Here is a 26,031-nt window from a genome sequence, read left to right as displayed (position 1 = left end):
CTGGGTTGAGGCGGTGGCAAATTCTTCTTTCTAAGATGCTGTTCCTTCAAGCAGACATCACGAGGCAAGGGCAAGCCCATCGTTTCTAACCTAGTCATCCAGAATCGGAAATGTCTTAAAATCTGTGCTGACTTGAAGGACTTGGGCACTAGGGCCTCAGGATGTCACTCAGTGGTAGGGTACTCACACGGCCCTGAGTTTAGTCCCCAGAATTCAAAAAAGGAAAGGCAAATATATTTTTGAAAATTTGGATTTTGGGGCTGGAGAGATGGCTCAGAGGTTAAGAGCATTGCCTGCTCTTCCAAAGGTCCTGAGTTCAATTCCCAGCAACCACATGGTGGCTCACAACCATCTGTAATGGAGTCTGGTGCCCCTTCTGGCCTGCAGGCATACACGCAGAAAGAATATTGTATATATAATAAATAAATAAATAAATATTTAAAAAAAAAAAGAAAGAAAATTTGGATTTTGCTGTTGGGAGGTGGTGGTGCACACCTTTAATCCCAGCACTCAGGAAACAGAGAGGCAGGTGGATCTCTGAGTTCGAGGGCGGCCTGCTCTACACAGTGAGTTCCAGGACAACCAGGGCTACACAGAGAAACCCTGTCTCAAAAAACCAAAAACAACAACCAAAAACAATGAGGTTGGATTTTGCCTTTAATCTCAGCCCTTGGGAGGTGATCTCTGCCCATCTGAGGTGAGTCAGGTTTACATAGTTAGTAAACCTGACTCACCTCAGATGGGCCATAGATACGCAGTGAGACCCCATCTGGAAAAAGGTTTACATAGTTAGTTCCAGGCCGGCCATAGATACGCAGTGAGACCCCATCTGGAAAAAGGTTTACATAGTTAGTTCCAGGCCGGCCATAGATACCCAGTGAGACCCCATCTGGAAAAAGACAAGTGAGGAGATGGGGTAACGTGAATTCTGGAATATTCTAAATTATCAGACCAGGGATACTCAAGCAGAAAAAATTGTGTAAAAATTCTGAAATTAGAAAAACTGTTAATCTGGGCAAATTTCCCCAAGTATTTTAGATAAGGAGTTCCTAAATCTGCATGTATAAAGTTCCTAAGTAAGTATATAAGTCTAAAAACAAGGCTTTAAAAAAAAAACCACAGATTTTAATAAATATTTTAAGAATTAGGTCAACAGCTTGTATTAAAAAAAAAGTTATTTAAGGCCTGGGAGGTGGAGAAAAGAGTTCAAAAGCATCTTCAGCTACAGAGCAAGCTGGAAGCCAGCTGGGCCAGGTGCTAGTCTACCTCATCACCAACAGAAATCAAGCCAGACAGCCAACCAGACACAGAGATAGAAGTCATTCTAATGATGATCCTATTGATAGAAACATTTGCTACAAAGGAAGAGAAAAAAACCTTGGTGGGCCAGCAACACGGCTCAGTGGGTAAGGGTGCTTGCCGCCAAGCTTGACTACTTCAGTTCAATGGACTCTGGAGCTTACAGAGGGGTTGGAGAGAACTGACTTCGATAAGTTGTCCTCTTCCACATGTGACACACACACTAAATAAATACATGAATAAAGTTGAAAACAACAAAATAAATCAAAAAGCGCCTTTGGGAGAAGAAGAGGCTAATGGTAAAATCCAGGAAGCACAGAGCCAAGAGGTCCATTTTTTGTTCCTCTTCCCCTCAGTATGAACCTGGCAAGGTTCAGACTCTGACACGGTGTGGTCAGGACGTGGCACCTGCCTGCTCACAATGAGGCATTACAATGACCAGCGCTTACCTCCACATCAAAGAGCGTGGATCCGTAGCCAGGCCACTCCTTGATCAAGGCCATATACTTGGCCATGGCTTGCTCCTGGTTCATTCCCTGCAGCTTCTTCCACTTGTCAATGATACTGGCTCGAGCCGAGCAGACTTCTTCCTTAATCCACATGTCCAGCATCTGCTCCTCCTCTGCTTTCTGCCGAACCACGGCCCCGGTCCGGAAGCTGCGCCTCAGCGTCCCCTCCAGGAAGCTGGTCCGCCTCTTCTCCAGGCGTTCATACGGGGTGAAGGTTTTGGTCGACTGACTGATGCGAGCTTTGAGTCTCTGCAGGGAGTAAACCTCCTCTAGGGGTGGGACTGAGGTGTGCAGGGTATAATCCCCCTGCAGGTACTGCAGTCTCAAGGCAGCCAGAACTTGCAGATTCTCTTCAGGGGCTGGGTGGTGGCCATGGATGACGGCTTCATGGGCCTGAAAGGTGAGAGGAGCTGCGGTCAGATAGCTGCTGAGTATTACAGGAAGCCCCAAGGCCAGCTCCCTCATGCCCTGTGGACTGTAAGCTGAATTCCACCCCAGCGGAGCACAGCCCACCACTTTTACGTTGGATTTCTCTCCAGCAAAGCACGTCCCACTGCTTTCAAGGCAAATTCCTCCCCTTCGCAGGTACCCTCCAACACTGCAATACCTTTTATTCCTCCTATGTGTAAGGTTTCCTTCTACAAAATGAGCTGCTAGCTTTTCCTCGCTGGGAAATCTACTGCCCTACCTAATCCCGAGGACCTGAGCAGTTAATTTATATGGCATAGTAATGGGCTTCACGCCTGCCTCAAACAAAGGAATTGGTTTCTCAAAGTTCCTTTTACCTGTTCAAACATAAACGCAAACTCCACGCTGTCTTTTGGCACGCTGTCGGTGTCCAGGAAGCAATAAAGTTTGAAGTAAAATTTCCATGGCGTGTCCCCAGCTTCTGACGTGGCTGCGAGCCTAAAACAGAAGCCACAACAGACTCTGAGCAAAACTGGAATCGGGCCGCTGGTGACCCACAGCGCACTCCGAGGACACAGACGTCCTACCTATGGTGGTACTGGCACGGTGTGGGGGAGATGACATAAGGGACAGTCACACAAACAAAATAGCAAGACAGCACGTGTCAGAGTTCCTCAGTGCTTTAACCAGAGGGAAGGTCCAACGAGAAAGCCTTCAGGCAAAGCCTGCTGGCAGGGACTCACTGAGGGTCCCAGCTGAACTGGTACCATCGAATCTGTGTTACTTGTTCACTTCCTCTAATAAATCTCGACTGAGTTTTCCCAGTTAAAATTGCGGTGACTACTCAGTAGACTACCTGCCTTCGGATGCCAAGTGTCTTTGCCGAGTTAGGCAATCTAAGTCTGAGATCAGGGATGCACTGTTGAAAGGGACATGAGAGGCAGTTTCGAGAGCTGGGGTGACGGCGTGAGTCTACCATCATTTCGAAGCTCATTGGTAGTAAGTGAAAACATCAGTTCTAAGAGACATGGAATACAGGGGCTGGAAGAGAGAGAATGGGGGTGGAAGGGCTGAGGATGAGCTAAATCAGCGTTGAGATCATGGTTTTGTCTCTGAGTCAGGACATGTAGATGGCAGAGAAGACAGGTAAATACATCAATACAGGTTAAAACAAACAAACAAACAAACAAACAAACAAACAAACAAACCTAAAGGAAGCATGCGACAAGGCCAAAAAGGGAGCATCAAATGTTCTTCTAGCACTGGGAGGAAGAACTTACTTCTCAAACTTGGCCAGGACATCGGCTACAATGGTCCGGCTTTCAATGGCCTTGTCCACGAGACCATTGTACTCAAACAAGGCAAACATGTTCCTACTGTCCTCCATGGCGAGGCCCCGGATCAGCTTCTCCACCACCTGGAAGACATATGAGGAGGCCCTCACTTCAGAGGCTGTGTGCACTTCACGAAGCACACACGCAATGTCGTGAACTCAGAGAGGGCTGGTGGCATGGGAGAGTCCACACAGCCTCCTGAAACTGCTGGCTGCGTGCCGGCCCCAGAGCCTAACACACGTGGCTTGCTGTTGGCTGCTGGTTGTATTTACTTCCCATTTGTCATGCAGATGCGCTGAACATAAACACCACTGTGGCTATGCTCAACCTAGGAGCCACGGATGTCTGGGCAGGCGAGCATCAGGCACAAGGGGCTGTCAGCGCTCCCTACCTCCCCAGCTGTGGTGTGTGAGTTGATGGTGATCTTGCAGGACCCTCCGCCATGGCAGTACACCGTGGACGTCATCTCCTGACGGTGGATCAGAGCTTCAATTTCATCTCGGGAAGGCACAAACTCTCTGCATTTGGTTTTCTTAAGAGATTCGTAGATAAAGAGGGCATACTTTTCCATCTCGGTTCCTGGGAACTGTTCCCGTATCCTAGGAGACAAAGGGGAACTGTGAGTTGTGCACAAAGACTGACTGGCTTGAAGGAGCTGGGCTGTGGGGAAGGCTGGGCAAGGAGAGGTTAGGAGGGAGGGAGGCTGCCTCCTAGTGGTGACACGAGCAATTGTTGGGAGCAGAGAGACCCCAGATCCTGGATTTCTTGTAAACAACTTGTTTTTCCCTGATCTGAGTACCTACAGCTGCTCTGAGCAGGAGAGCTTCAGAAGTTCCTGATGGCAGGAAAGTGGTTTCTGGTGGGTTTGGCTGGGGCGTAACTATCTCTATATAATCTGCCCCTGAACACAATAAAGGGGGCATTCTTGGGGCTTTTTGTATTAGTGTTAAAAGGTCCGTGTGTCGGTCTGTCTCTGCGTCTGTATGTTCAACCTCCAGGCCCCTTGCTCAAAGCTCGCGAACTGAGGTCTGGCGCACTGAGCGCAGACAGGGGGTGCGGTGCATGGCAATTGGAGGTTCCCCACCAAGATATCGGGAACTAGGGAATGCTGAGAGGTTGCCCTCAGAAGGTGAGGGTGGACTGAGGTATGTGTTAATCCTGACGTCCTTCGCTCGGGTTGGCAGCAAGTGGAAGTCCAGCCGAGAAAGAGGGGTGAGCGATCAGGGTTGTCCCCAGCTGGAGGGGACCTATGTATTGGGAAAAGATAGAATGTTTATAGCTAAAAAGATAAATGTGTACAGATGTATGATATGTTGATTGTGTTGTCTTTTGTGTTCTGGACTGGAGAAAGACATTTGATTCTAGGAACTGCTAAGAAAGGTATTTTGACATTAAAATATGGGCTTAAGAATTTGATGCTTTGGAAAGGAGGTTCTGTTTTTGTCTCCATAGACAATGAGAGCCTAAGGATTTATTCAATGTTCATGTGGTTTGAATCTCCGAGACCTCCTGGAATGTAGCAGTGGAGTGTGAGCGGCTCCAAGGCCGAGCGGCTCCAGGTGGCAGGCTCCAGGTGGCAGGTGCTGAGGGGCTGCGACACGTGCAAACCCCGGGACCTGCCTCAAGGACTATGGAGGTCTGAACGCTGGGCCTCCTTCCAGCGCGGGCCTCAGGCGCAGAAGCACAGTACTACAGTGACAAGGCCCATTGGCCAGCTGCTCATCCCCACTGTGCCTCCACCTTCCAGCTTGGTGGGGAGTGGGGAGGTGGAGCCTCCCCCTCTTCCCTGTCACCGCAACCCGGGTCGGAGTGCAGCTGGAAAATGGCAGTAAATTGCAGTAAATAACCCTAAGAATGCAGTGTCCCCGCTCAGCAGGAAGTAGCCAGACAGACAATACCCAAATTCCCTAAAAGATAATTTAAGTGGGGCCCCTTCAGTGGTTGGAGAGCAGCAAGCCTGCTTCCCTGAGTTCCTCTCCACTCCATGCACCAGTTTGGACCCAGAACTAATGCAGCTGGGGCTAGAAGGCAGCTGGAGCAGAGCTTTGCTAGGTGGCTGTGGTGGAAGGCACATTGCCTCAGCCCAGTCGGTGCCGAGCCTGGCGGATGCCACAGCAGTGCCAGGAGTATCAGCAAACGCAACAACAAGTGCTGGAGCTGAGACAAGCTGGGGCACAGACCCCACTGGGCTGCCCGAGAACGCAGCCGCAGGGCCAGGAAAAGGCAGTGGCAGTTCCAGGCTCTGCACGCCGAAGAGTCTGCGGCAGGGCGAATTTAAATCAACAGACTGCCCTATTGTAGGAGCAGGTGGACTTATGGCTGGTACAACAAATGTCTTGTTGATTATTTCATTTGTGTGACATCTGTTAATATTGCTAATGCCTCTTATGTGGTGAAACAACTCAATGGTTACTTGAATAGCCCTTGAAATGTTACAGTTAGCACACCACATTGTAACTGTTTAGCCAAAGGGCTGGTTGAATACCATAGCTCAAATGGGAGGTTGGGTCCAGTGGTGATTGGGGACCCTACTGCTGGCAATCTTAACACCTGTTGCCATGGGCATTCATCTCTGAATCCTGTATAAGACCAGATAACCCATGAGAATGCAGTATATGGTCACTTAGCAGAAGCAGGATCAGCTGAGCTGCTAGGGAAGCCAAAGAGGTTCACAAGCGAGAAGGTGTCTTCCATGCACTCAGCTGACAAGAATGAATGTGCCACGGGGGTATGGCAGCTGGGGTATGTTAGAGGACTGCTGAAGGAGCAGTGGTTTCTGTCTGCTCCTGGGGTCATGGCAAAGCCACTCCTAAAAGTCCCGAGTCTGAAATGGTCACACACCTCTGTTCACTTGAGGGGAAGAGGGTGTGTGGGAAATAGTATGAGGAACCAACAGTCTCTGGGATACTTGAATCTACCTGTCTCACAGGCTTAAGTTGCTCTCTTGTGTTCCCTAAAAGCCAGTATTCTCCTGAGGAGATGCGGTCACTCTCTCCTGAGTATAGGTTCAATAGAGTACTGGCCAAAGTGAATCTAGGTGCAGGAGAGACCAAAAGGCTGTGTGGACAGGAGGGTCTTCTGCTTTATAAAAAATTTAGGGGGGAGATGTTGGCAGCAGTGAGACCCAGATCCTGAATTTCTTGTAAACAACTTGTTTTCCCCTGATCTGAGTGCCTACAGCTGCTCTGAGCACGAGACCCTCAGGAGTTCCTGAAGGCAGGAGAGTGGTTTCTGGTGGGTTTGGCTGGGGCGTGGCTATCTCTATATAATCTGCCCCTGAACACAATAAAGGGGGCATTCTTGGGGCTTTCTGTATCAGTGTTAAAAGGTCCGTGTGTCGGTCTGTCTCTGCGTCTGTATGTTCAACCTCCAGGCCCCTTGCCCGAAGCTCGCGAACTGAGGTCTAGCGCACCGAAGGCAGACACAGGGGCGCGGTGCACTGCAAGCAATCATCGGTGTCTTTTAAGGTCCAGCTTTCCCTGACTGAGTTTACTTCAAACAGCAGAAAGAATGGCTGTTTGTGAGTGGGCTGCTGCCAGGTCTCTCCGCTGCACCAGCACCGCTAAGACAGGAAATGTTTACACCGCCTTTAACAACAACAACAACAAAGACCATGGCCTCGAACTCAAGAGGCCCACCTGTCTCTGGCTCCGGCAGTGCCAGGATTAAAGATGTGTGCTACCAGGTACCCTTGCCTTTTGTTTTGTTGAGCTAGGGGTTGGTTCACTCTGTAGCCCAGGCCGGCCTTGATCTCTTGTTCCTCCTGCCTCAGCCTTCTAAGTGATGAGCTTACTAGAATGAGCTAGCTTGTCCAGCTTTAAGCAGTGTGTTTGCCTGAGTTAAGTAAAATGAGATTTTAACTGCTTTTGCCATACAGGAAGCAATGAGATGCAGGTCCAGGGCTACTGAGATCCACCCAGGTAATCATTTTGTTAACTAAATGTTTCCATAACCTCAGGCTATCAACCTCAGAAGAAAACCCATTAACAACTAAGTTTATATATATATATAAAATATCCAAGTTGGGGTTTTCTATATTTAGAGTAGTAGCAACCAGATGCACCTAATGTGAATGTATCAGAGTGCTGCACCAATAGTTGTTTGGATCCCTATACAGTTTTGTACGGCTTAAAGGGAGAAGGGGCACCTAAGCCATACTAGCTTCTATAAGGGCCTGTGGGTCTGGCTGGAGGCCCCTGATGCAGTGTTCAGTGCTGGAATCCAGCCCGTTATGGCACAAGCTTCTGCCCAGCTTCTTTCAGAGTATTCCCCCCCCCCCCCCCCCCCCCCCCCCCCCCCCCCCCCCGTGCCTTCCTTACCTTTTCAGGTGGAACTTGAGGTACTTGAGGATTCCTCGGCTCGGCAGGAAGGTACAGCTGAGGCACGTCAGAATCTGCCAGCTGTACAGGTTGCCCACACTGCCAGGGTGGGGCACCTTATTGGTCTGCTTGATGAGCTGACAGTACAGTTCATCCCGCAGAGGCCGCAGGTCGTGGCCTGTCTGCAGGATGCCCTGGATGATGGGGATGGGGTCGGACATGGACTCCAGTTGCTGGAGTGAATTGAATATCTTGATAGCTTCATCCTGGAGGGTTGTGTAGCCTTTGTCTTTGAGCACTAGAAAAAGAAAATCAACAGCCATCGCTCAAAAGGTTGGAAGTACAAAAAAGGAAGGAGTGATGTGGGGGGCAAACAGCCCTTCCTAGTGCAGTGTCCACCCTATTCCCCATGTATTCGAATCAGCTGAGCAAAGCGGGGGGCGGGGGGGGGAAGCGGTGAGGGGACTGCCCTGCTCTGTTGTGCAGCTGAAACTTGAGCACACGAAATGCTGACTTGAACTCCAGCTGGGCAGCTTCCTCACTTAGAGCGCAATACTGTCTAGGACCTCTTGACCTTGATTTAATCCATTATAGCTTAAATCATGGCAAGTCAGAAATGCATTGAATGCAACAAACACCACAAACTCTAAATCCCAGAGCTTTTGCCTCGTGTATCGCACAGGCCGCTGCTGAGCAGCATCGTGCTACAAAGCCATTTCAGGGTGAAGGAATGAACACACACAAATAACTGGACACTGTATTGAGAAGTAAAGATAGAAGGGATGTAATACAGGGAGGGCTGAATGGGTCCAGCTTCACACCACTGTAAAGCGGTACTATATACTCTGAACTCATGGAGAGTGCTAGCATTCTCTGATGTCCCTTTGAATCTTGACTTCAGTCTATTTTACTGACTCTTTCCTGCCTATGATGACCTAGGAACTCCGCATAAGCAACGCTTCTGTGTTAAGAGCTGAAGTTGACAGGAAAAACCAAACCACAGGCCCTGAGGATCCTAATGGCTTCCTGAACTCACAGTTGAGATTTATGTCCCCGTAGGGGAGAGGCAGGAGCGGCGAGTGCAGGGGGTGATGCGTGTATCGAAGGATCGGGTTCCGCTTGTAAATCTGCTCCACCACGTCGGAGTTCAGGCAGTTCTCCTGGAACGCAAAGCTGCCATTTAATGAAAGCAAGGGGCTGACTGTGGGAGCTCACACTCAGCAGATCCTACCATGCGCCCGCACACAGGACCGACTTCCCGAGAAGAGAAATCTAGTGTTAATCATTCCCAGCCAACGCGAATCCAGGACCGTGAGCAAGGTTGGTGGCAGCTGGTTAAGCATTGGTTCTTTCAAACAGCGTATGTTTACTGAACAACTAAGCCTACAAGCAGCGAATAGCAATTTAATGAAATCAATGAGATTTGTTGTTTCTGGCTATTTCAAGGTAGCCACCCAGGGATCCTGTGTGCTCTGGATCAATCTGGGCTCTTTGTTTTCAGAGATTGGCCAGGGCCCTGTACACACCAACAAGCACTCTATGGCTGAGCCATATCGCCAGCCCTCCGCTCTGGGCTCTTTGTGTATTGACTTTTGTGGCCTAGGACTGAGCACTGAGAAGTGAATTACTGTCGCTTCTAAGAGATCCCCAACTGGGGCTGAGGTGACCCTGGGATGGTTCGGATGGTCCCTAACCAGTTCACACACAACCTTCTGTCTATATATAGAGTGCCAAATTCTAACACTTTTATAGAGACAAACATTTTTAATGTAAAATCTCACTGAGAATCTCACTGAGACTCTAAACTGAAAAATATGCAAGCATGAGCGAGAACTGAACTGGTGAAATCCTGTGGTCTTTTCTGCCAAGGGAAGACTTCACAAGGAGCTCTTGGGCTTCTCTTCTCACCTTAATATCTTGGATCAGCTGCTGGGTGGGGGTGTCGATTGGAGCCTTGGTATCAGTCACATTTTGAATGGCACTGGACCACCGAGTGGCCTCATTGAGTAGTTTGGTGTAGAGCCGGTAACAGTGTTTGCGCCCATACACGGTGACATTCCAGTAGCCTGCAATGCAGTGCAGCACACATATGTCAACGTCACCCTCTGGGACCAAGGTTTAAATCCCAACCAAGGTTGTATTGGAGCCCCGGTCAGCAACACAAGAAGCGAAGTCTTAGTCAGTGGTTTAACTCAGTAAACACTGGCGTTCTACACTTACTGTGTCTGGCACTAGGCATACAGTGACAGACAGAAAACAAGTGTCCCTGGCCCGGTGGAGTTTGTAGTCAAGAGGAGACAAATACTAAAACAAAAAGTCCAGAATTAAATACTTTAACAAAAGCGGACTCTCTCAGAAAAAGAGTGGGTGCAGGCTAATGCCCTGCTCTTGGGACTGGCACAAAAGTCAGATGTACAGCTCATCCTAACATTCCTTCCAGCCCCTGCTTCAGCCTGCCCCCTAGCAAAGAGCGCTGCTAGATACTGTATGCCCAGACAAGATTCGTGCTACTGCCCACATCCGACAAAGACGGAGCAACTGTATTTTAAAAAGCCCCAAATCATAACTAGAGACAGAAATCAAACTCTTACAGTGCCACAAATTAGGGGAAGAACCAAAACAAATCTGCCTACTTAGCTGTTTCTTATGCACTAGGCTAAAATACAATGATTTGGAAAGCCTATATGTATATTGCTCTTACCAGTATCTTTCTGCATTGTGCCCCCCAACAAACTGTCTTCGCTATAGCTTCAAATAAAAAGCATTCAGAACCAACCCCAGCCAGCCTCAGGACATAGATCAAGAACAGAAACTTCTTTTGGAGAGGAAGAATCCACACTACACTACGTAGACATTTATCCCTTCACACTGGAGCAAGCCCCGGCCTCCTGAGACTTGTCACCCTGTGTCTCCAGCCTGGCTATGCTTCAGCCTGTGGCCTTAGGTACCTGTCTCCTTGAATATCTTCTCGTCAGGGGGCACAACAGAGCACAGGCTGTTGAGGACCAGGGTGCCCAGTTTCAGGGCGTTCTTCTCCGAGCTCTTGTAGTAATCCAGGGAATTGTGGGTTAGGACGAACCAGCGCTTCTTCAGCTTCAGAGAGGACATCTTCGGACTGTTCTTCACTTCCTTGTGCAGCCACCCTGGAAGGGAAGGTTCAAGTGGCTGTCAGAAAACCATCAGGAGGGGCTGGAGGTAAAGAATAGCAGCAGAGGGCTTTAGGGACGGACATGCTTGAGGCCCCGCCCCGTGACCCGACCATAGAAGCAACAAACGTGAGGCAAAACCCTAAGTGTCATGCCATCATTTACATCTGTAAAACATTAAATAAGGGCTTCAGTTTTACCTATTGGCTAGAAAATGGCCATAATAGTTGCCTTTTTTTTTCTTCAAATTTTTTCAGACCAACTTGGAGAAGGTATTTGAAGTCAGGAGATGGCTCTGTCACATAGCACTTGCTGCACAACTACGGGAGTCTGAGCTTGCAGTCCCAGCATCCATGTAAAGAGCCTGGGCATAGCCGTGTGCACCTGTTATCCTAGAGATGGCTGTGACACAGAGCGCTTGCTGCACAAGCATGGGAGTCTGAGCTTGCAGTCCCAGCATCCATGTAAAGAGCCTGGGCATAGCCGTGTGCACCTGTTATCCTAGAGATGGCTGTGACACAGAGCGCTTGCTGCACAAGCATGGGAGTCTGAGCTTGCAGTCCTAGCATCCATGTAAAGAGCCTGGGCATAGCTGTGTGCACCTGTTATCCTAGAGATGGCTGTGACACAGAGCGCTTGCTGTACAAGCATGGGAGTCTGAGCTTGCAGTCCCAGCATCCATGTAAAGAGCCTGAGTACAGCGGTGAGCACCTGTTATCCTAAACAGGAGGATTCCCTGGACCTCAGTGGCCACCTACTCCAGCTGCACTGACGGTTTAGTGAGAGCCCCTGACTTAGGAAGACATGGAAACACAGCTGGCAGTCACCTCTCACGATGAACTCCTGGCCCTCCACCCTGGTGTCGCCCTTGGACCTCTGCAGCAGCGTTATCCAGTGGTGCATCTCCTCCGGCGTGTCCGCGTTGCAGTGCAGCACCCGGTTGGCAGTAATGATCACAAATGAGTTGGGCCTGAGAGACGAGACGGGAAGAGAAAAGGGCGGAGCCTCTTAGACCTAGTGTGGGCTTTACCGCTGTCTGCACCAAGGCTTCGCGGGCGTTCCCCTGGCGTAGGGGTCCCTGGGAGACACTGGCACGCTATTTATATTTCGTATTAAGGCAGCCCTTACTCATATTTCCGTAGCATTTACTTTATGCACCATTAACCTTCAAACTTGGAGCAAAACACTCATCCAGATAAGTCCTGAGAGAAAACATCTCTTCCCTTAGACTTTCCAGAACAAACTAGTCCCGGGGAGGCAAAATAAGGTGGTCATGGGGGATCTTTTTTTTTTTTTTTTTTTTTTTTGAAAATGCATCTCCAAAACCAATTTCTTCCTGCCTCCAGATATAGCCTTGGATAATATTTCTGTGGGTTGAGAATGAAATACCAGACAGCGGTAATGGAGGAGGATTAACAACTCGGTGTCGGGAGAACATCTTATGCCCTTGGTTGTGCCTGGCACAAAAAGCTACTTGGGTCAAGTTTTCAAAGCCACCCAACAGGGGCTCATTTCCCAGTCAGGGATAAAGTGATAATGGAAACTCACTTTGTCCCGCAGCTCCCGTCTGTCAGTGCTCAGCAGCTCTCTCAGGACTGTGCAGACACTAATTTCATCAGCTACCTATCCTACTATGAATTCTCCTGTCTTGTGAGCTTCAGTGTTCACTGTAACGAAGCACTACCAGAGTTCATGAAAGAAAGGTTAACCGGACGGACTGCCTGCCTCAGCTAAAAGCTGTAGCGGGGGTGGCGCACATCTTTAATCGCAGCACTCAGGAGGCAGAAACAATTGGATCTCTGTGAGTTCAAGGCCAGCTTGGTCTATAGAGTGAGTTTCAGGATAGGCAGAATACACAGAGAAACCCTTCTTAAAAAAACTAAATGAATCCAAACCAAATCCCAAAACTATAGCTGTGAAGGATTCAGAAAGGTGGGAAAGCTAGAATATCAGAATGCCAAGTTTTCAGCATGGGTCATCCCCTGTGTGTGGGTTTGAAAGAAATGGCCCCCAAAGTGAGTGACACTATCAGGAGTGTGGCTTTGTTGAAGTAGGTATGGGCTTGTTGGAGGAAGTGTGTCACTGTGGAGGCGGGCTTTGAGGTCTCATATATGCTCAAGCTATGCCCAATGTCTCAGACCACTTCCTGTTGTCTGTGAGTCAAGATGTAAGAGCTCTCAGTTTCTTCTCTAGCACCATGCTTGCCTTGCTTACCGCCATGATGATAATGGACTGAACTGTAAGTGAGCCAACCCAATTAAATGTTTTCCTTCCTAAGAGTTGTGGTGTCTCTCCACAGTAGCAGACAACCTGATGAAGACACCCTCCAGGCTTGCTGGGGTGGTGGGTTTGTAAAAAGCAAGAAGCAGGCTTAGTAAGGTAAAACTTAAGTAAACACGAAGAACTTTGGGTCTTTGGTGCTGCCAGCATGGGTGTGAACATTCCTAAGCCAGGCATAAGGTAGGTGGTGCAGCTTGACTTCTGGAGACAAATGATCCTCATCTCCCAAGAGTCTCAGAGACCTCAGAGTTCTCAATCTGCCTGGCAGATGCTATTATTATTATTTCTTACTATGATTTTATAAGTTTTAACACGCTCATATTTACTTTCTGGCTATCTTAACTGGGTAGCAGTTGGTTCTAATTCTGACTCTGGCCCTAGAACAACTAAGTCTGCCAAGGACCAAGAAAGGAATTTACAAGCGGCAACAACAGACAGGGTGTCAACCAAGCCAACCTAAAGATGGTTTGCCTTGAAGGTCAAACAGGGAAAGCAGAAATGTCAAGGACAAGGCTTATGGTTGGATTTACATCTATTATGTCTATTTTACATGAATAAATCATCAAGGTCATTAATTTTTAGAGAAAGGAACACTACAGACTCCATATGCAGGAGTACTATTTTCCTAAACAGTCGTTTTCTTGCTGTAAGAATTTCAAGACTTGGGCTGGAGAGATGGCTCAGCAGTAAAGAGCACTGGAGCTGCTCTTCCAGGTCCTGAGTTCAATTGGCAGCAACCACATGGTGGCTCACAACCACCTACAATGAGATCTGGTGCCCTCTTTTGGCTTGCAGGCATACATGGACACAGAATACTATATACATAATAATAAATAAAATCTTAAAAAAAAATAAGAATTTCAAGACTGTTAGGTATGGTGGCTCACACATGTGGTCCAAGAAATGGGGAGGCTGAGACAAGAGAACTGTCCCAAACTTGACTCCATCCTAGGCTAACACAGCCAGGCCCTGTGTCAAAAAAAAACATGAAGAAGAAAAGATACCACTAGTAGATCTTTCACATAAACACCATGCTCTTCTTGGGCTGCAGTTGGCATTTGAAAATGGAATGTCAAGATCTGGCTTCTCATTGACCTTAGCCACCGAAGTCACCTTCTGGATGATTGCATGAGGGGGTTGCTAAGGGTTCATACCGAGCCTGGCACAGGCAGCAGCAGCAAGGCCGCCTCTGGGGACGGGCAGATGTTCTGTGTCTGTATTGAGCTTACCTATCAGGGCTGTCCGAGGCGCACACAGAATCAATCAGCCCCACATCCAGTGTGCCCTGGAAAGGAACAAAGGAGATGGTGAGGGAGGAGCCCGAGCTGAATGACATCACACGACATCCCTAGGCTGTAACTCTTCAGACCACAAAGCAAAGAAATGCCTGCTTTTTTCGGGCGAGCTTCAAAATGACAGTAATTTTGAAGAAAAGTTGCTACCCTTTAATGAACGACAGTCTCTAGATGGGGCATGGGTCTGCGCCTCAGAACACACGGTCATCTGTCAGTCCCTCTGGTTAGGAAAATGTTTTTACAGAAGACACTCATCAACTTTTCAAGTGTAAATTTACCAATCCTTTACTAATTTAACAATTACTCTGCAAAGAAAATTTGGATTTTAAAGTTTTCTGGGCCCGGGGATTAAAGAATATGGCACTCTTGCAGAGGAGAATTTACTTCCCAGCAACCACACTGGGTGGCTCACAGTCTCGGAAAACTGCAGTTCCGCGGGGATCTGAGGCCCTCTTCTGTCCTGACAGCAACTGTAGCACACATGCAGACTAGCCTCTTAAATACAACTAAAAATAAACACATTAAAAAAAAACCCCAAACTGTATGGTAAAAAACCTTACATAGCTAAACAAAAAACCTCATCTTTAATTTTTAAAAGTCACTATAAAATGTTTAAAAATTAAAATTTCTTTAAAAAATGTATTGTTTCCTCATGGGGAAATCTTTATTTTTAAAAATAAAGATTTTATATAATTTCCTGTGTGTTTGGAATACAAAAACTATTATTTGCAATTAATTTGATTCTTTAAGTTTTCCAGTGCTTATGTAATATCATGAAAATAGTGATTTTTTTTTTTAAGATTGAGGTAGAGGATGAGGAATGTTGCAGAACTCACCTGTGATTTGTCTTTTTCTATGTAAGATTTTAAACAGAATTTAAGATTTTAAATAGTCCTGTTTTTCTCCGTAACCATTATTCTTTTACTTACAAAGATTACCTAAATAGATCCAGTCCCACCCTCTTGTCCAAGCTGACTTTTTCCCATCATTAAATTCTCTGGACACCCCGCCTCCCCCAGTAAGTATACACTCAACTATGGCATTCTGGGGGTTCACTACCTCTGGACACCCCACCTGCCCTAGTAAGTTTACACTCAACCACAGCATTCTGGGGGTTTGTCACCTCTGCACACCCCACCCTGTCAGTGTTCACTCACCACAGCATTCTGGGGGTTCGCCTGCTCATCATGCATCTCTCTGATCTCCTGGTCTGTGGATGAGTGGACCTGACTAAGCACGCTGAACCACTGGCTGTGGAGAGAGAGGGCAATGGTCAATGGTGGCCAAGCACAGAGGGGCAAAACAATGCTTTTCCACGTTTTCTGCCCACGAGACATCTCTTCTGAGCAGCTTTGCTTGCAATTTGTCTGTTTCTCACAGGCAGGTGGAGGTACGTACTATCGCAAGCAAAGTTAAGAAATCACCCAAACTGCCTTTAGCAGGATGTATTGTTACAGTAAGTCTCCCCCCTACCAGACTCAGACATCAGTGAGTACCAGGCTCATGTCCTACAGGACACCAATCAAGAAAGTCAACAATGGAGGATAAACTGCCTCAGATCAAGTGCTTTCCATGGCCGGCCAGGACTTTCAGCTAAGTGAATAAAAGCACAAGGGAGGTGGGAATTAAGGCAGGGGCTAAGTCAAAAGCAGAAAACTATTTTGATCAAAATTCTTCCATCTTCACTCCAACTGGGTCTTCTCCCTTTTAGTTTCACCATGGTCAGAGAAAGGAAGACCATGAAAAGCAGAAGGCATGCCCATTCCAGAGAAACCCAAGCAGAACCAAATTCCTGCTAGAACCGGGAACTGAGACATACAGAGAGAACATGACCTCGAACAGACAGACAGACAGCACTGATTACACAAACACGGAGTGGGAGGGAGCGGCCACGGCACCCTTCTCCTCTCAAGGCTATTCCTACATGTAATAGACACACACTACTGCTAAGCACGGAAGAAAGACTGGGTGTGCATGGGATATTTAAGGGGGAAAATAACATCTCCACATAAAGCTAGCCGTAGAAATCATTTACAGCAAAAGCTAAAACCTGCTTCCTAAAATCCCCGAAGGAGAATCCGTTAGAGTAGAAAGCAAGACCTCCTCATGTGCCCTTGCGGTATCCTTCTTTGACCAGAAGGCACCTTGCAGCCATAACCTCAAAAAAAAGAAATCCCCTAAAACAAACACTGTAACATACGTAATTCAGGATGTATGCCATATCAACCACATACACATGTACGCACGCACACATAGCAAAGAACAAAACTGTGGTGCTTTCCATTTCTATTGACACTCTTACAATTCACAAAATTTCTTATGAATCATGTATAATTTAAAATCTGTAAAGGGAATTTTTTTTTTAAATGTGTTCCACTGGACAGGGGAAAAAGGTTTTGACTCAAACATTCCAAATGTTAAATTTAGCAGGTTCACAATGGCACAGAACAGAGCGAGCAGCTGCCAGATGACTGGCCTGTAATTCGGCTGAGCACTTGTGGGCAGTCCCTGGACCACAGAGAGCCACACGTGGTCTCTAGGAGTCCCAGACAGAAGGTTAGACAGAAGGTTAGGGCTGTAATTTCAGGTTTGCTTGTTTCTCCAGTTTGTGCTGTAATTTATGAGTCCAGCTAAGGCTTCAGTTTGTTCCCTTGGGAAGAACTACTTTCTGGTGTCTGCACCCTTCACATAGCTGCCACGGTGTTACGGCAACTTAAAAACACTCCAAGGGTGGCAGGAGGCAGTGAGTGATGGGTCTGAGAACACAACAGAAAGCTCTGAACACAGGAGCAGAGTCCCTTGTTGTCTTCCCCATAGAGTACCACCCCGCACTGCTCAGAGAAGATAACAACCTCTTCCACCAGAATCCTCCAGTCCCACAAAGACCCCAAAATGTGTCCTAGACACATGACCATGTGGCGTTTTATCGCTGAAGAGAAATGTCACTTTTCCCCAGCTTCGTCCCCTCCCTATGCTCAGTGTTCCTGCATGGAAGCTCAAGGTCCAAAGACAGGCAGCTTGCACCAGCCAAGAGGGGACTCCACTTTCCCCTCACCTCAGCCAGAGATTTAATGAAGCCCCTTCAGGAACAAATGCAGGGATGGGGTAATGCATCCATTTGACAGAACCGAGCTCACATCCTATTATAGTGTGTTCGCTTTTCTCTGTCACTCAGTCTGCACAGTATAAATGATACCCACCCACAGAACTGACGGAGAAGGAAATGAGCTCATACTGCCTGCAATGCAACTGTTAGTTAACAGTGGTTCACTGACTCCTTCAAGGTAGAGCCTTTCAGACCCTCTGCACGCCACAGCGTATCACCATCCATTCAGCAGACAATGGCTAAGGCAACCGACCGCTCTTTACATCTCTGGACAAATTCTTTGCTTCTGAGGCTCAGAAACGTCCAAAGTGGGGGCTTCCAGTTTCATCTGTACCAGACGCTAGCAGCAACAAAAGCTCCGGTTTCTGTCTTGTCTAGTGACACCTGAAGCTGGAAAAGCCCAAACTGCCGTACTTAAAGAAGAGACCCTAACCTCCATCTCCTATGCCTCCTAAACTGTTCTGATTGAAAACCTAACTAGAAAATGAAAACCCCTTTCACGGCAACAGAGTAAACAGAGTTCACACGGGGCTGGTGCCTGAACTCGGGAGAGGATGTAACGAGGAGGGAGGCCATCCCGCGACCCTCACCTGGCATCTTCAGGGGATTCTGCGATGAGATGGAAGGTCCTGTCAGCCATGATGATGTCGATGCCGTTCTCTTTGCTTGTGTTGTCTATGATCTCCCTGCAAGACACAGAGGCAGCGGGTGGAAATCAAGCATTGCAGAACGACCAAGCTGGGAAGTGTTTAGAAATTACATACCACGCCCCACTCCCCTATTCATGCAATTCTTCTGAGACTCCTAAGGGGTACCCGAGACTGCGGACAGTAGTAACCCTCACAAACACTATGGGACACCCTGCCCCCGATAGTGTTGAGTGTCCCTGGCCCAGAATACCCGAGACCAAGTGTTTTACAGTTCAGAATGGGACCTGACTCTAAACATGGAATGCATTTATGTTTCATATACACACAGCCTGTAGGCATTTGTTTTACGCTAAGCAGAGGGCATACTATGGTGCTATGTTCCAGCTTCCAGAATGCAATGTCATATGGTGTTTTCCACACGCCTGAATTCTGACTGTAATTCATCATGTGAGGTCAGAGTGGAATTCTCTACACGAGGTATCACAGCGGCATTCAGAGTTTGGAGACCTTTAGATTTTGGATTTCCCGAGTAGGGGCATACAACCCACCCAAGCATCTGAACTGGAAAGCTTGCTTTGTAAATTAGACACAGCAAGGGTAATCACCAATAGAACAGATGCTATATCCCAAACATCTCCATTTCTCTCCCACTAAATAGGAAATGTTTCTAATTGGTGTCTTTTGACCACAGGTAACTGAAATCATAAACATGAATGAAAACAAGGCCAGATGAACAGAGCACATTGTCACCAGCCTTTTCTTAGCGACCTCTAGGGGGAACCAGACTCCTCTGTGTTCCTAATAGTGGGTCTCCAGTGGGGTTAGGGATGGGGTGGGGAGGGAGAAGGGTGAGGTGTTTCCCCGATATCTCTGCAGAGATCTCTTATCACAGAGGACATCCAATGTCTAACTCTGCTCAAAGCCTAGAAAAGCCTTCCTCTGGCTCCCATCTCTGATCTACAATAGGAGGAAACCCAGAGGGGAGCCTAGTATGGTGTGAGTGCTCTCCCTACTTGATCTCAGCTGCTGCAGCTTGAGGGTGCCTCTCCCAAGCTCCTACGGCAGATATGTTATCAACCTTCTTTTTGTCCCCCACCCCTTTCTCTGTAGCTCTGGCATTGCACCCAGCCCCTGAGCAGTTGGACAAGCACTCTACCACTGAGCTATATCACATTGGTATTTTTACTGAGACAGGGTCTCACTAGACAGCAAGGCTGGCCTCAAACTGGCAAGTCTCCTGCCTCTACCTTTACAGTGAGGATTCGGGACATGTGCTACCTGGTATATTCCTTACTCCCCCCTGAGAGCATGCATTTTGCCACTTTCCCAAATATTTGTGGTTTCCTGATTTTAAGCAGTATGGGTACAGGTTCTTCCAAACAATTATTTTTTTTTAATACTTAGAATTTATTTAACCAAAAAAAAAGCTGCCCCTAAGCCCCCCAAATTTTCTAGACACATTAAATTTTAATAATAAGAGTCCCTTGACAGTCCAAAGCTTTGGTTCTAAAAGGGATTATTGGCAGGAAAGAAGGCTGTGTGGAATTCATATTCCAGCTCAGTTCTTCTACTGAGGGGAACCACAGGTGAGCAGTTAGTAAGCACATCACGGATAGATGATAAACGATTCATTTCAAAATGTACCTGTCAATCAACTCTCCATTTAGCTGTTGGCTGGCAGCCAGAGTGAGGAAGAAATAGAAGGGGCGAGCTGACCCGCAGGAGGGCTTTCAACCAATCACCTCAACATGGCTTTATTCTTTCCTAGTTTACTGAGATAGGGTCTTATCATATAGGTCAGGCTGCTCCCAGACTCTCTAGTAGTCCAGGCTGGCCTCAAATTCGATTTTCCTACCTAAGCCTCCCCAGAGCTGAGTCTAGAGATGTGTATTATAACTGGCTTTATTCAAACCAACTTTCTCTGCATACACATCATTATATTTCCAGTCGATATGTGTGTGTGTGTGTGTGTGTGTATATATATATATGCTCAAGGGTCTATCTTCTAAGTGAAAATCAACATCTGGGTGTAATTTAACCTCAAATAAAAAAAATAAATGATTCACAGATTACCTCGTTTCCTAGTTCTTTCACAATTTAACCCACTAAAGTGAGTTGTTAAGTCTGTCTGAGAACCTATGCTGGCCCACTGCTGCAGAGAACTCGTGGGCTGGGGACACACACAAAGGTTACATAAAATGTGCCAATGAGAACAGAGAGAACTGCCACACTACACCCCTAGGCATAGCCTATCTTTCCTTTAGATCCCTCACATGGCCTGTGGTCACCTTGACAGCGTATTTCTGTGTCTGTGCTATCGTCTTGCTATTTATCAGTGCTTCCTTTTCCTTGCTAGTTGGTGGTGGTGTGGGGACTGGGAACTGAGCGCATTGGCACACATTAGCAATCTCAGAACTGGGGAGGTGGAGATAGGAGAATCCCTAGGGCTTGCTGGCCTGCCAGCCCAAAGCAATGCTCCAGGCCCCAATGACAGACTATCTCTGAAGGAAAGCTTCTGAGGAATGGCATCCCACACTGATGTTGGTTTCCATATACACACATGCATGAGCGTGTGTGCAAACACACACACACACACACACACACACACACACACACACACACACACACTTTCAAAAATGAAAACACATGCTCATCAGTACAATCCAGAAGCCAGGCTACAGGAACATACTTGGCTGTCCGGACTTCCACAGTGCCCTTGAGCTTCTCCTCGCTGTCGTTTTCAAAGTACATCAGCTTGGACTGGCGCAGGACAAACCAGCGCCGCTTCCAGTTCCTCCTGGACAGCGTGGAGGAGCCTCCACCTTTCTTGTGTAGCCAGCCTTGCTTGAGGGCCTCCTGCTTGGAGCGGAACCACAGGAAGGTCTCATCCTTGAGGACACACCAGCGGCGCTTCCAGGAGTTCATTAAGCCACCTGTTCCCCCAAGAAGGGGCAGGGAAAGGGTTACGGAGTCAATAAAACCAAGCGACAAAACCCACATAGCCCACTCTGAGCCTTGCCTCAGCTGACATATGCCCAGGCACTCATAGACCCTTCCAGAGTGGAGGAGGGGCTTCTGGTTTCTGTCCAGTGGACAGAAGACGATCCAGCAAAGACGGGACATCCTAGAATGTTGCTCCTCCTCAGTTAGCTGAGAAATCTCCTTAAGCAGCCCACATAAATGTAGTCCGTGACTGATCATCGGCCCAGGAATGATTTCTGAAGTGCCCCAGAGAAATCAATCTCCCCTTACTTGGCAGATGTAGGAGCGAGCATTGTCAGTTCTAGAACTCGTGATGGAGTCTCAATCTAGAGACTATGAAAATACTGTGTTTTGGGCAATGTATCTTCTCATAGAAAAATATCATCATCTGAAGATGGATTATAGGTGAAAGGTAACAGGCTGAAACTATCACAAACAAGCAGGTGTGGAGAGGGACGTCCACCAGACTAGGAAAGAGAGAAAGGGCAGGTGGAACTGGATCTAGTCTGCCTACCTTCTTTCCTTCCGTTCTTCTTCTGTGGGGCTGGGGTCTAACCCAGGTACCTATGCATGCTAAGCAAGCTGGTATATTCCACTCCAGCTCACCTCATTTTTTAGTCTTTATTTTGAGATAGGGTTTCATTCCGATGCCAATGTTGGCCTCCTGCTTCAGCCTTCTGAGTAGAGGAAATGAAATAGCACTACGTACCAGCACACCCGGCGGGAAACGTTCTTGAACTGAGATAACATAAGGAGAATACATACACGGCTATCTTTCATAGGGTGAGGTGACCTTGGCAGCCAGGTTCACTCACAGATATGCAACTGGCATCTGACTAGCCACACTCAGAAGTCTTTCACAATGGCACATGGGAGAACACAACCTATTCCCACCTCTCACTATAAAACGGTTCATACTATCTTCTTTTGATCAAACCGTGACCAAAGCAAGGGACACATGACATGGAGACTTAAGGCCCAAACAACAATGTATTCCTCTTCAGTCAGAAAACACATCTAACAGACCCTTTCCTGGAGTGAATGGAGAGCTGAGAGAGCCCCTCCCCCCACAAAAATACCCACTCTCCCTCCTCAGACTTTGGAAGTTCTCCGCTCAGCTGCCTGAGACCGCTGGTGACTAAGCCAAGGCAGAGCTGTTTCTCCGCGCAAACCTGCCAAGGACTCTCACGATGAAGCATGATGATTGTTCTGATTTGTGACTTTAATCTTCATCGTTCAAAACAGGCCCAGAAGAAACCGCAGCACAAGGCTGTTCTGTTGTCGCTTTATCTTTAAGTGATAAATCTTAGTCAAATGTGTCAATAGTAGTCGCTGTGCGGGCCTCCCTGCAGCTGCTCTTCTGCTCAGAACACATGACTGTATATTTATGATTTCAGGGTGACCACTTGGCATTGGATAACCAACAGGGAGGCTCTTCCCTGGAGAGGACAGGGCCTCTACTCAGTGTGGCTAGTTTCCTATAATTTTTTGTTTAGGATTGGGCCCTAGGAAACTCCCTGCTGTGTCCACCTCACTCGGGCGCGCAGGGGGCCTGTCCTTGAGACTTTCCTGCTTGGTCAGCACTCCCTGAGTGCTAAGTGTCTTAGGAATTTCCCAGCATTCATCTTTCCAAACAGTGACTTCAGGCAACAGAAGTCTTCCCCAAGCTAAACCCGGCAGGAAATTTATGAGCACTCTGCAGATATTTGGCTCACAGTGAAAACTGAAATAACTGAACATGGTCATTGGACTCATGTTTTAGAAAAGGCAGGCAGGCGGACACACACAAATTTGTGTGTGCATGTGTGAGCGGGCAGGGAAGAAAAGGGCTGGATATAACAAAATCCTTGCTGACAGCGAAATCAGGAAGAGAGCAAGGCTTGCAGAATCAGGGATGAGTGCTTCTGTTGTCATTCCGAGGCCCCGTGCTCTACTCCCCGCTCCCCACCACCCCTAGCCTAGGACCCTACAAGAAACAATCCATCTATATTATTAATCTGCCAGCCAATCCCGATGACGACTGTGCTTGACTCTGTGTGAGGACCCAGCACCACACATGATCCAAGCACAAACTTAAGACCTGAATTAAAACAATTCCTAAGTGGTAGGTGCCTCCAGGTTTTTTGATGCTTAACATTTAAGTGCAGCACATTTGATATTGAACAGCAACTGGAAGAGATGCCCAAAAATCTCATGATGCAGCAGGTGTGAGCTGGCTGTGTCCCCACAGCTGTCAACACACCCTTCCAGGTCTTGTGTGTGTGGAGGAGGGACACAGAGCGGAGTTTTCATTAAACTCGGTCCCAGGGCCTTCACAGCAGTGACAGAGTTCACATCTGAGTGTGAGTGAGAAAGAGGTGACACAAGACAGGTGAAGAGTGGGATGAAAAACGGACGCTGCACGGTCGCAAACTCTGACCTATCACCCGGAACCAATTCAGAGGAGTCAAGGCCACATTCATCAGGCAGTAGCAGCCACACTGCCCCAACGCGACCCAGGGTAAGGGCTGTGCTGACTGATTCTCCATAGCTTTACCCCAACCCAGGCTGTGGGGGCTGCGCGCTGTACCTTTCATGTACAGAAAGCTGTGGAAATAGGGCAGAGTGACGCAGCTGTACACAGAGTCTCGTCGGTAGGACAGCTCGTCGTCCGTGTCGAACCTGGAGTCAAAGTCCTCTTCGCTGTCTTCGAACTGGACCAGGAGACAGAGAGGGAGAGGCAGCGGTGAGCGATGAAAACACCCGCCGGCTAAATATCAACATAACTGGAGGACACTCCCTATCCAGGCCATCACAGTTTGGGGCCATCTGAGGAATTCAGAATTACAGAGTACTCAGCCCTTAGGGTCAAGCCGTGAGCTGACCTGATACCTACAATACAAATTGACCTCAATTTGAAGGCTCCATGCTAAAAAGATGTTTAGCCAGGAGGTGGTGGCGCACGCCTTTAATCCCAGCACTCAGGAGGCAGAGACAGGCAGATCTCTGTGAGTTTGAGGCCAACCTGGTCTACAGAGCTAGTTCCAGGACAGCCAGAGCTGTTATACAGAGAAGCCCAGCCTCTAATAACAGGGCAGGAGGAGATACTTAAGGGTATCATTTTAATCGAGCCATGCCAAAGTTACTCTTCTTTAAGTTGTTATACCAAAAACATGGCCAAGTCTGAAAAAGTAAAGACAGTATTTAATACATAACAAAAAGAAAAAAACCTAAGAAAACTTAAAAAAGAGTAAATAAAAAACCCAGAAAATGAAAAGAACATTCCTCCCTTATCAAGATTATAAGAAATACACTGTTTAGTATGGACTATTAAGTTATGGTCAGGAAATTCTTCAATACAAGGGACACTGGGGCCAGCTTAAGTCAGGTATGTCTGTAGATGGCTTGGATGAAGGTCAGTTCTGGGCTCTGCACTGACCCCATTTTGAAAGAGAAAGGAGTTGAAGAGTTTCTCTAAGAACACAACTGACATCTTTAGGGGTCCAGTGTGGTAGATGGTGGGGCACTTCCACTCTCAGTGACCAGAGGACAGATACTCACCGAGGACTGGGCCCCTTCCGAGCTGAACCGGTACGCTCCAGAACTGTTGTAGGTGCCCACAGAATACCTGTAGTCTGGGGACCACTGGCTCCCATAGGAGTTGGAGAAAGTGACGCTGCTGCCCGAGGTGATGGCCCCGTCCTCGTAATCGTCCTGCTCGTAGTCGGAGTCGCCATCGGGGGAGGGCAGGTCCCCGTTGTTTTGGGGCATACAGTAGGTAGACTCCCCACTGGAGGAGTTGTGCAGGCTGGCAGAGTCCTGCACGGACGGAGCGAGCAGCACCGTGCTGTCGGCACTGGGGCTGGTGGGCACCACCGTGTAGTTCATGTAAGGGTCCTCCTCCGAGGAGTCGTCACTGGTCCGGATGCCGCTGGTTCGCTGGTCAGAGTGGCCATGCTCACTGGGGTTGGGCGAGTCCTTGAAGGCATCGTCGTCAGCCTCGAAACCTTCGTCCACCTCCTCCTCGGGGTAGGGCTGGCTGAAGTTGAAGTTTGGCTTCTCCCCGCTGGCCGTCTCCGCGAGTTCATTGAGCTCGCCTGAAATCTCGCTGCCCACGGACAGGGAGCGCTCAATGTTGCGGACACACTCGTCGATCTCGTCGAAGTTGAGGGACTCCAGGAACTCCTGGGCGGCACGGCAGGCCTCGTCCTCCAGCCTCCGCAGTTCCTCATCCCGCAGCTGCTGCAGCTTCTGCAGGGAGGCCTCGGTCAAGGACAGCTCCTGCTGCTCTTTCATGCGCTGGAGGTCCTCGATTTCCTTCTCCAGACGGAGGATCTCCTCCACCTGCTTGTTCTCCCTCTGCTTTTCCAGCTCCCGGGTCAGCTCCGCTTCCCTCTGGCTCTTCTGCAAGGCTTCAAGTTCTTGCTGCCTCCTCGCTTCCTCCTCCTGGACATGGGGGGAAGATGGGTTTTAGAATCAGCACCTTCTTCCTTTACACACATCCAACTATAGCCCCACCCAACTGACATGCTGAAGTCCTATCCTTAACACCCAGGATATGGCTGTAGTTGGACCAGGGGCTTTTAATCGGGTGATTAAGTTAAAATGACGAGGGGTCAATGAGGTGAGCCTGTATCCAATATGAATGGTGTCTTTATAAAAGTGGAGAGTGGAACAAACACCAGGAAAGACACGTTAAGAACCAAGCATGGTGTAAGGACACA

At 48.1% G+C, this 26,031-nt stretch overlaps 1 protein-coding gene across 6 annotated transcripts in view; it reads right to left on the bottom strand.

The window, feature by feature from the left end:
* The window catches only part of Myo10 (myosin X), a 70,482-nt gene that overhangs the window by 4,605 nt on the left and 39,846 nt on the right, over nucleotides 1-26,031 (bottom strand). For all 6 annotated transcript variants that reach the window (XM_026783691.1, XM_026783693.1, XM_026783696.1 and 3 more), the window contains 15 exons: nucleotides 24,869-25,753; nucleotides 23,898-24,021; nucleotides 21,036-21,279; nucleotides 18,287-18,382; nucleotides 15,748-15,841; nucleotides 14,525-14,580; nucleotides 11,843-11,985; nucleotides 10,818-11,012; nucleotides 9,778-9,935; nucleotides 8,906-9,029; nucleotides 7,870-8,167; nucleotides 3,942-4,149; nucleotides 3,497-3,633; nucleotides 2,594-2,714; nucleotides 1,749-2,201 (listed from right to left, as the gene is read on the bottom strand). In XM_026783691.1, the coding sequence (XP_026639492.1) occupies nucleotides 1,749-2,201; nucleotides 2,594-2,714; nucleotides 3,497-3,633; nucleotides 3,942-4,149; nucleotides 7,870-8,167; nucleotides 8,906-9,029; nucleotides 9,778-9,935; nucleotides 10,818-11,012; nucleotides 11,843-11,985; nucleotides 14,525-14,580; nucleotides 15,748-15,841; nucleotides 18,287-18,382; nucleotides 21,036-21,279; nucleotides 23,898-24,021; nucleotides 24,869-25,753 (3,336 nt within the window). The remainder of the gene's footprint in view (nucleotides 1-1,748; nucleotides 2,202-2,593; nucleotides 2,715-3,496; nucleotides 3,634-3,941; nucleotides 4,150-7,869; nucleotides 8,168-8,905; nucleotides 9,030-9,777; nucleotides 9,936-10,817; nucleotides 11,013-11,842; nucleotides 11,986-14,524; nucleotides 14,581-15,747; nucleotides 15,842-18,286; nucleotides 18,383-21,035; nucleotides 21,280-23,897; nucleotides 24,022-24,868; nucleotides 25,754-26,031) is intronic.

Source organism: Microtus ochrogaster, chromosome 19, assembly GCF_000317375.1.
Source record: "Microtus ochrogaster isolate Prairie Vole_2 chromosome 19, MicOch1.0, whole genome shotgun sequence".
Lineage (NCBI taxonomy): Eukaryota > Metazoa > Chordata > Mammalia > Rodentia > Cricetidae > Microtus > Microtus ochrogaster.
This window is presented reverse-complemented; position numbering and strand designations above follow the sequence as displayed.